Source organism: Rhincodon typus, chromosome 17 (assembly GCF_021869965.1).
Source record: "Rhincodon typus isolate 14 chromosome 17, sRhiTyp1.1, whole genome shotgun sequence".
NCBI lineage: Eukaryota > Metazoa > Chordata > Chondrichthyes > Orectolobiformes > Rhincodontidae > Rhincodon > Rhincodon typus.
Window position 1 is genome coordinate 17,870,982 of NC_063348.1, and position 10,607 is coordinate 17,881,588.

Consider the following 10,607-nt stretch of genomic DNA (forward strand, 5'->3'; position numbering starts at 1 on the left):
AAAGTTATAGGGTCATAGAGCGGACCCTTCAGTCCAACCAGTCCGTGCTGAACATAATCCCAAACTAAACTAGTCCCATCTGCCTGCTGTTGGCCCATAGCCCTCCAAACCTTTCCTGTTTTTGTCTACAGTACCTTTAATTTTAGAACAGTATCCTCTAGTTCACCCATAAAATAATAATAGTTTCTACATCCACCTAGTCAAGCCCATTTGGGATCTTATAAACTTAAATCAGATCACCTCGCTTTTCTAAACGCCAGTGAAAACAAGCCCAGCCTGTCCAATCTTTACACATAAGATAGCCCACTCATTCCAGGTATCAATCAGTAAACCACCTCTAACTCATTTAAGTGCTTTTTTTTTGCCAGTTAGTTCTTAGTTGAACTTTTTCAGCTTGATGTTTTAAAGTGTGCCATTTTTTATTGTGGCTTCTGTGGTCAATAAAAACCAAATCAGGACATCAAGGTTTATTCGTCTCAGCAGTGGCTCTATGTAAATTAATAAAAACACGAATTTAAACTTTACACGCAATCCTGAGGATTTGTACCCACATTGCCTGTCAAGACAGATACCTTAATTTGTAAAGCTATCACCTCTGACAGCACAGTTAGCCTGTGGGTTGGAGGCAAGTTAGGAATTAGAATGTACTGTTTGCTGAAAGTTCCATTTTAACCAGCAACTTTCTTTCCTCAGTAAAGAAATGTATTTAGGTCGGACATTTGAGTGTGCATTACCTTAGCACAGTCTATTTAATTTAAAAAAATTTTGAGATGCTGCGAACAAAATCCGTACCTGGTACTATCACAGCAACATTCAGTAAAATCAGAATTATTTTTCCAGCAAAATTCAATAAGTAGAAGATAGTTACAAAACACAAAATTATATAAAATTAATCCAAGTCACTTGCAATAGGCTTCAAGTGTGATTAATAGGGTAATTATCTATTATACTCCACTCTGGGGCTGTTGTAGAGCAGCGGTCGTGTACCTATCTCTAAACCAGCAGTTCGAGTCCTACTTGCTTCATATTTTGTAATAACATCTCTGAGCAGGTTGATTAGAAAAATAAAAAAATCTCCATTCTGGATGAAACATAATGTAACTATAGATAGTTGTTTCTCTCTTGTACATTTTCCCTCTCTCCTCCGGTGTTATTGCAAGGCATCATCTCATGCGCTGCCACTGGTTCCTCCCCACTCCCTCATTCCACCCTGGACAGGTCATGAGGCAATGATCTGGATATTATAATTGCTTACTCAATTCAGTCCTCCTGACTAACATCAGTGGACTTTGCCAAACATGGAAAACTGTCCCATTGGCAAGGGAAGCAATTTATGACATGGTCACACTTGCCAAATCTAACCTATTTCCCAGAATCCTCTCGATGGACATCTCTAGGAGGAAGCATTGAGGGGAAGTGCACAGAATATACTCTGGGTGGGATAATTACATGTACGTCAAGAAGAGTTCTGAGTCCCAAAAAGCATATCTCCCAGCATGTAGCAAGTGTAAGAGAACAACACGAAGGAAAACCTGACTTGACCTGGCTGTCAATCACTACCTGTCAGAGATGCATTTGTTCATGTTAGTGACTGAACAGCAGACAATAGCGTAGACCTTGTGAAGACAAAGCCCTGCCTTCATTTCCAAGCATACCCTCTGCTGTGTTGTTTTTACAACTGGCTAAATCGGATAGATTCACAACAGATCCTCCAGCTCCAAATTGAGCATCCTTGAGGCAATATGTATCATCAAGCACAGCAGAAGTGTATTTATCCACAATCTCTAAACTCACGTCCTGGCACATCCCTCACTCTATCAACAACATTAAGCCAGGTTCAGAAGGTAGTGTAGGAGAGCATACCAGGAGCAGAATTATGCATGGTTTGGTCCTAACCTGGTGAAGCCACACTACGACTACATGTTTGCTGAACAGTGGAAATAGCATGCTAGAGGCAGAGCTAAGTGGTCCCACAGTCAATGGATCAGATCAAACCTCTTCTGAAACTACAATCATGTATGGTGGAGGACAATTAAATACTCATGGAAAGAAGTGATTTCATGAACATTCCCATTCTCTGTTGGTGGAGGTCAGCAGTGAGTATAAAAGAGAAAGCTGTGGTATTTGCAACTATCTTCAAACAGAAATGGTGAGTGGATAATCCATCTCAACCTTCTCTTAAGTTCCAACGCTCTCCTAGTCAGTGTCCCAGTCCATGTAAACGTTGACTCATCCAAAAATCACTTGCCTATATCTTTCAACATTCACCCATCACATCTCTCCTTGCCTGATGTTGGCTGTAGCTTCAGGATTTAAAAATCTCACCCTAGTTTTTAACTATGTTAATGGCCTTGCTTTTCTGTGCCATTGGTAGCAGTACCTTCACCTATTCACCCAAGACTAAATAATTACATTTTAGGGAATCCACAGGCATGATCTGCAGAATGATAACTTGCTATGCTTTAAATGCTAATCCTAGAAAAGTATCTTCAAAGAAGTCAACAAAATTTGTCAAGCAAGACCTTTCCTCCTAAATCAATTGTTCAAGTGAATAACTTTGATTTTGAAGCCTTTGAGAGAGGAGATAATGGCAGACTATGTCAAACTAAGATAATCTGTCTATTGTGCTGACCACTATCCAGCAGCCATATCATTATACAATGCATCATAAATATTGTTAACCGTCCCTATTGAATTTTTCACGGAAGAAGACTGTCTTAAATGAAATGTGTGGGTTCTTTTTCAGGAGACTGATTACGCTGCAAATGATCAAGTTGACCTTTATGATGATGTAATAGCAGCTGCTGACAGTAATAACCATGAAGATCAAAGTTTTGATGAAATAATACCACGGACTCCTGGTGAGCCACAGAAAACTGATAATAACACCAGGCCAACCATAGTCTACACATATGGGGGCAAACGGCAAGCTGTGTATGTGGGAAACCTGACATGGGTGAGTGCATCTATGCCTGGTTAATGTTACTGAAGTATATAAAGCCATCTGTCCAATCAATGGCAACTGTCTTTGGCCATATCAAGAAGATTCCAAGAGGCCTGAATGGAACTTCCTGTGTGTTATTTTCCTGTGTATCTTTATCTATCCTTTCCTGAGCGTATTAGCTAAATTGCCTCAGAGAATTCAATTTTGACATGTTTGGCCTGCTTTGAAAACTGTGTAAATGTAACTTCTGTCAGTTCTCCCCATTGTTGGAGAGAGATGACTCGTGCTGGTATTGCCAATGTTAAATTAAGTCAGATTCAGGCGAATTACAAGTGTATTTGTTCATTTGTGCTAACATGTTGCAGAAATGTCTCACTTAGTCAGAATTGTGAGTTTATTCTGCTACTCACGAAATTGAGTTTGTCAAATGATATGAAGAAAGATAATAGATGACAGAAGGCCAGATATTGTACAAAAGCCATCAGTTGGCCACATTGTTCAGTTTAACATTATTACCACTGACCTTCATCAGCGTTGTAATCTGCTGGACAGGCAAAGTACAGAGAAAAACCCCTAGGGTAGAAAAACTCTAGAAATCGTCTCCACACCCGAAGATGGTCAAACAAGTTCCATTAAGTCTTAGTAAATCTGTACACGGCAAGACTCTGGATAAACAAAGCCTCCCAATATTCAGTTCTAAAGAACAGTCATACTGGATTCAAAACGTTAACTTTGTTTCTGTCTCCACAGATTCTACCAGACCTGTTGAGTTTCTCCAGCACTTTGTTTTTTATTTCAGATATCCTGCATTTGTAATACTTTGCTTTTATCTACCTCCCAACATCCAGCCTACATTTATATAACTTACGTAAATTTCTTCATGTCTTTCTTAACCTAACCTATCTAACTCAAACAGCAGATCAGGTTTAGTCCTCTCATCAATTTAAATGATCCTAAACAGTAAAAACACAATGCTCTCGAAGCTTATCTTTGTACTTGAGGGAATTTAAACTAGATATCAATCACACAGTCTTATTCTGATCCTTTTCAGGGCTTCTACATCATTTGGAATGTAAAGAGACCAAAACTGGCCATGGTATTCTAAATTAAGGATATACAAGGGCTTGTAGGTGTTTTTTTGATATTGGATTATCTTCTCACTTACTTATGATGAATCTGTTTGTTTTTGCTACAACCTGTACCTGTTATGAATCTTGAGTGACTGTAATTGAATGTTTTTTTCCCACTGAATGGCCTTAATTTCACAGCCATACATTGTATGCACATGTTTGGTACTGCCTCAATCTATATGTATGACACTACATTTATCTATCTGTATTTTTACAATGTTTCTGTATTAAATAGTACCTGATAGCTATGGGTCTGTTTTCCCCAACAAACTTAGATGTGCTTTCTTTCCTATCTAAAATTCTAAGGCCAAATCTGTGAATTGAATCACAAGTGAGTCTTTTGGTACCTTGATATTTGCTTCCAGATTATTGGTAAAAGTGAAAATCAGTGATCTTAATAGAGCCCCTGATAGATTTCACTTTCTGATGAAGGGTCCAGGCCCGAAATGTCAGTCTTCCTGCTCCTATGATGCTGCTTGGCCTGCTGTGTTCATCCAGCTCTACACCTTGTTATCTCAGATTTCACTAGTTACCAGTTGATTTGCAGAACCGTTGCCATCAATGATCATTTTCTGCCCATTAACATACAGCCAATTCTTTAGCAGTGCTCTGTCCAGTACTCCCAGAGGATTAACTTTTTTTAGTAGGTTACTGTGGTATCTTAGCCAAAGCGTTTTGAAAATCAACTTATCCAGTGTCAACCAGGTTACTCTATTAACCTAATACTACAGTCCAAAAATTAAATTAGGTTGAAAAGACCTCTCCCAGGTGCCAAGTTAAAATTTTCGTTTAGTTTCCTCTCTGTTTGAGTGGTCATAGAGAATTTCTGTAATAGTATCATGTGACAGAAGGACAGGTTCCATATAGTGTCTGTTTGATTCAGAAATGAGAAGACTATTTTCAGACTTTGCTATGATTTTTGTTTGGAAGAATTTTAGAAACATTCCATTTTAATTGCTCTTCTTGAAGGAGAGGAAAGGACTTGCATTTTATAAAGGGCCTTTCAGGGCTTCTTAGTGTTTTCAAGGCAAATAATGTACTTTTTCAAATGTTGTCACTGTGATTCCAAAGACCCTTCCATGTAGGTCCAGCCCATTAAGACAAATCCCTAATTATTTCTAAATACTAGCACAGAAACATATACATCCATCTGAGCGCAGTTGGTTTAATGTATCATTTGAAATTAAAAATCTGCAGTTGCACAAGGCATTCATAACTCAATCTAGACTAAGGCTTTTGCACAAGGCGAATATATTTGAATATCAGGAGAATGGCATTGGAGGAAGAAGGAAAAGAAAAAGAAAACGTGTTGTATGATCTTAAATAAAAGAGAAACTGAAAGAATTTCTGATTAAGACAAGAAATAATGGTTCGGAATTTTCCTTTCTATACTTGGCCTCACTTGCTTCAATGAGGAAAATTACAAACTGGTGAGCATAAAAGTAGAAAACCATAATGAATATAGCACTTTAATATCTATTGTGCACCAGGATTTCAACAGTAATCGGTGAGAACGTTGCAGATGCCATGACTGCAACCTTCCATAAAACCCTTTCTATTCAGGAGCTGTTCTTTTAGATTGGAATATTTCACATATTCCTTTGCTATTCATGAAAAGTGAAAGGAAAAACACCAGATCCAATTAGCCTAACACCTGTTCTTGGACGGTTACTGGAGTCTATAATTAAGGATAAAGTGATTGAAAACGTTAAACTTTCAGCTGATCAGCAAGAGGGCATGCCAAAAGGCTAAGTCATGTCTGACATTGTTTGTTACAGTGAACCTCGTGGAATTATGTTATTATGCTATGAATTGAGTTGTTGACCTGGCTAGCAAGTTGGCTGAACAAGAGTGAGAGATAATAGGCAATGCAAGGACCATAATAGGCAATGCAAGGACCAAAAGACATGGAGAGAAGTCATAAATTATTTCAAAAGGTATACTTTCTTGTTTAAATTCCAACATGAATTTTGGATTAAAAATGGCATCAAATTACCACCGATTAATGCAATTGACCACAACTTCTGGAAGGAATCCAATCAACAGTTAACAGGACAGAAGTCAGAACTCATCTTCCTGGAATGCACAGCCTTGCATGAATTATGAAGAAGATCAGCTAATTCTGAACAAAGGAGAGCTACTGAAATCATTGTGCCTAAGGTGGCACTCACAGCTCACCACTGACCTCATTTAAAAGATATGATGCTGGCTAAAGAGGTTGAAAAAGAAAACAATTGTTGAATTGAAACTGACTTCTTAATGGACAGATGACATGACTGATACCACCTCAGCCTCTGGAGAAATTAACAAGTCCCTGAAAACCATTGTTTCAAGCTGGGAAGAATTAGTTTGCTGTTAACATTAAGACAGTCTTTCTAGAAGTTTCAGGTCACCCTCTAGTCTAAATCTCCCTTTTGACCTAGCTCCAGGATAAACCGTGTATCTGCTGGAAAGGTGACACCAACCTTATCTGACTATACCTTTGTCAAGTTTGTAAAAAAAAAAAAATTCTGTAGCTTCAGCCTACTGCACTCATTGGACTTGAAGATCTACAAAAAGGCACTTTCTCCAAATTTCTGGGCTCTGTCAAGAACCATGTGATTTAACGTCCATTTATTTGAGTTCTGAATGAATTCTTAATTGTAAATTCTTTTGTCTTCCTTGTATGTTTGTGCATGTTTGTTGCAACAATCACCCCCTGGGTTTGAATGCGTGTATAAACCATACTCTTTCTTTTTAAATCTTAAAAAGAGAATTTGTTACAGGTAATTTAAAAATTAGACTACATAAACAGCAGTTTGAGGAGGCAACAAATGGCCTTAATTAAAAGGGAAAAGATATTTAGAAAAAATTAAAAATTATGCATTGAAGAGGAGAACAATAAAATACTTCACCTTGCACTCTTGTCCATAACACAAAATGATTGCTAATCCAAAACTGAATTCATTTCAAACCTTGGGGCACAAAAATCTGACCAGACCCCAAATCTATGAAACAAGCCTGAAATCTATTCTGAAAGAGAAAGCCAAAGAGAAAAGACTGGAATTTTCTTTGAAACCAATATACACACAACAGCAAATCCCTTTAATCTTACTACTGGAGAAAATGTTAAATTTTAAAACAAAGACATGCAGAAAAGGAAGACTAAACCTGACTCCTCTAAGTCTAGCCAGTTGACATTTGTAGCTAAGTGAATACAGATGGAAATCTACAGAGGCAAAAAGACCTGTTACTCCAAATGCTCCTCAAGTATTTGGGCATCTGTGTCCAGAAGTGGTAGAAATAGAGTCTGAAACAAACTGATTGGAGTGCTCTGCCCAGAATAATTATCCTTGCCAAAAATAGCTAATAAAATTGGAAAATAGGAGAATTAGGCTCAATCTTTTCTAAAATAAAGAGGGAGTGAAAACAAGCTCTTCAGTTAAAAAGTGCTGGAGTTTAAATTAAATGCTCAAGAAGAAGAGAAAGAAGGACAAAAAGTAATCAGAATGAGACAGAGGGAATGAGCTATATTATGGAAATTACTTGCTAAAGTGGCAGGCAGTGTGCTGAGAGAATGAAAACAGTCCAAGGAAATTAGAGAAGAGGCAGAAAGAGATCCTAGGCTTACCAAAAGAATGATAAAGCTCATAGAAATTAGAGAAATAGAGAGAAAGCCAAGGGAGTTTTAAGAAGATCCGTCAGAATCTGTAGGATTAGAATATGTCAGGATAGAACTACTGGAACTCAAAAGCCCAAGAAGGAGCTTGTCGAGTCAAAAGGAATCAGGATGGAACCCATGAGAGAGTCCAGAAAAACAGTACAGTTTCAGCAAAGTCCTGAGGATTGCAGAAGGCTGCAAACAGCTCAGAGGCCCTGCAGGGGGCGTGAGAAAATCAATCATGAATAAATTGGCTCAGAAAAAGCTTATTTAGGTTTCAAAAGAGAGGGAGAGAGTCTGAAATTGAATTGGCCAACACCTTCCTTGCTGAACTAAACAGGGACTGGGGCAATTCCCATGCAGTGAGGGAGCGAGGCCGAGGCCCAGACTGTCGAAAGGCCAGTTGCTATGGTGGTCGAAACTAGCCAGCCTCGTGGGAAGCAGCATGTCCCAAAGCACATGGAACAGAATTGAAACCAGTTTATCCCTGCAGTAGCTGAATTTGGCGAAATTGTTACTCCATAATTGAGAACATATTTGCAGCCACCCAAAAGATTATTTAAGTGCTGCTGATAACTCTCAGGCATCCAAAACTAGTAAGCACTACACATCGATACAGGACAGAGGGAAGTAAAGGTGCTGAAATGTGAATGACAGAAGTCGAAAGAGATGTATGCAAAGTGTGGCTAGTGGGATCCTTTTTTCTAGAGATAAATAGGTGCAAAGAAAGTTCCCAGACCCAGCTGGAAAATTTAATAGAAAGCCTGTACTCCAGCTGGATGAACAGGAGGTCTGACAATCTGAAACCTTTTCATTTTCGGCAAGAGACTAGAGAAGTTTCTAACTCACCTCACAGGAAGTGAGGAGGATATTTTGCTGAGATCTAAAAGAAAAGGAACCTTAATGGACAAGCAGATCTAAATCACCGGACCTGCCTTTTTGAATTTGGAGAGAGACCTGAGACATCCCGAAAGAGATCCAGAGCTGTTGAGGAAACAGGGGAGAACAACAAAAGCTAGCCAGACTGTTGTGGGTGAGCATGTCTCAAAGAATGTGAAACAGTAGTAACATAAAAAGCTCCCAAACTAGGCAGACAAAATTAAAACAAAGAAGCCTGCACTCCTATTGCTAGCATCATAACCTTGCAAATCTTTACAGGGAGAACACAAAAGGTCCCTTGTAGACAAGGAGGTGGTGAGTTAGATGCCTAACCTACTTGAAGAGCTGGAGGCCTTGCAGTAGGAGCTGGACAGCCACTTGAGGGCAGTAGTATTCCAAGTGAAATTTGGCAGTTTGGGAATGATTCCGTCCCCTAAGTAACAGAGTGAGTAGATTGGTGATTCTGAAGTTCCACTGCACTTGTGACTGCAGCAGGAGAAATTCAAGCAGAGACAAAACAAACTTAAACCCAAAGCCAGAAGGTGGGCGCATCAGGTGGAGTCACTTGAGGAGGAGGAGGGACTGGAGGCTTTCACAGTTGCCAAGCTGTCAGAAACCAGAATCGTAAACTTGAATGCCTGGTTAGCGTTGTTGATCAAAGAACTGTGGGAGGATTTGGCCATTTTGCTCAGGAATATTAAAGCAATACACAGGGATTGGCTGGATTAGACCCCACTAACAGCCCGTGATAGGTATGGGAGAACTCCCACCAATAATCCAAAAGCCTGAAAAGCTGGCCCAGGTTAGATAGGAAATCCAATATAATATAACAACATAATTAACCCTGGTGAGGACTGCTAAAACTGCCCCAATGTTCTAATTCCAAACATGGATGGATCAAAATAACTGCATTTACTTGCCAGGAGCAAGTGTAGTGAACAGGAAAGGCTCCATTTCATGTCCATGCATTGAAGAATGTTCAAACAAAGTGGGCCCTTGGCCTATCTCAGCAAAAACAAAAACTTTTGAAAGGATACTGGCAAGACTCCATGATCCTCAGAATGAGAGGAACCTCAGCCTTTCTAACTCTGGAAAACATACCACAGTAATGTCATTGGCCTTACAAAAAAAAATGCCCCAGCAGCCTTTCAAAGGTTGACAAACCAGTTATATGCTGCACTGAAGTATTGTGCAGTGTAACCTGAATCAGATGACAATAAATAGCATCAGAGAGAAAATCACAGGTGGTGTGGACAGTGGTGTGTCAAGAGGCTTTAAAAAAAATGGAAAGCATCCAGCTAGAAGTGGAGCATAATTCTTCGGAAATTCCTAGGACAGTGCAAACCAGCCAATGCCAGATTTTTATGCTGGAGTTTGCCTCTGCAGTCTTTTAATCTGTGAAGAAAAATCACTTAGATTGTGGAAAGAACAAGTCATCATTAATGCCTTGTGCCGCATGTAAACCTTAGAATGCAGCAGGGTACTGACAGTGCACTCTCTAGTAGTGTGTTTAATGTTCAAGGGTGAATGTATATTTCAGCTTTCTGTCCTGCAAGAAAACCTGTTTTAAAAAGAAATGGCATTGACTTCATTCTTTTTCTGAGCACCAGAGGAATGTCATGTCCACAAGACAAGAAGTATTATAAATTGTCTTAAAAACTATATTTTGTTTACATTTTAAAATGAACATTGCTGGATTAAAATGTATCTATCATTGGTCATATGATACTAATTGACCACAATTTCTGGAAGGATTCCACTCAGCAGAATAGAATTTGGACCTCATCTTTCTGGAATGTCACACCCTTGTCTTGTGTGGACCTTGCAGTCTACAGTCTCAAAAAAGACCAGCAAACAAAATGTCTCCCATGCTACTTCTGTACACAGGAGTTTTGAAACTAAAACAAAGTTGCTGGAAAAGCTCAGCAGGTCTGGCAGCATCTGTGAAGGAGAAAACAGAGTTAACGTTTTGGGTCTGGTGACCCTTCCTCAGAACTGAGGAAGGGTCACCGGA

The 10,607-nt window shown here is 39.2% G+C and overlaps 1 protein-coding gene across 1 annotated transcript in view; it reads left to right on the plus strand.

Moving 5' to 3' along the window:
• Positions 1-2,740: 2,740 nt before the first annotated feature.
• LOC109928229 (cleavage and polyadenylation specificity factor subunit 6) overlaps positions 2,741-10,607 on the plus strand; it is a gene marked incomplete at its 5' end in the record, with an annotated part of 48,483 nt that continues 40,616 nt past the window's right edge. Inside the window, 2 exons of the mRNA XM_048607304.1 lie at positions 2,741-2,975; positions 5,693-5,801. Of these exons, the coding sequence (XP_048463261.1) occupies positions 2,741-2,975; positions 5,693-5,801 (344 nt within the window). The remainder of the gene's footprint in view (positions 2,976-5,692; positions 5,802-10,607) is intronic.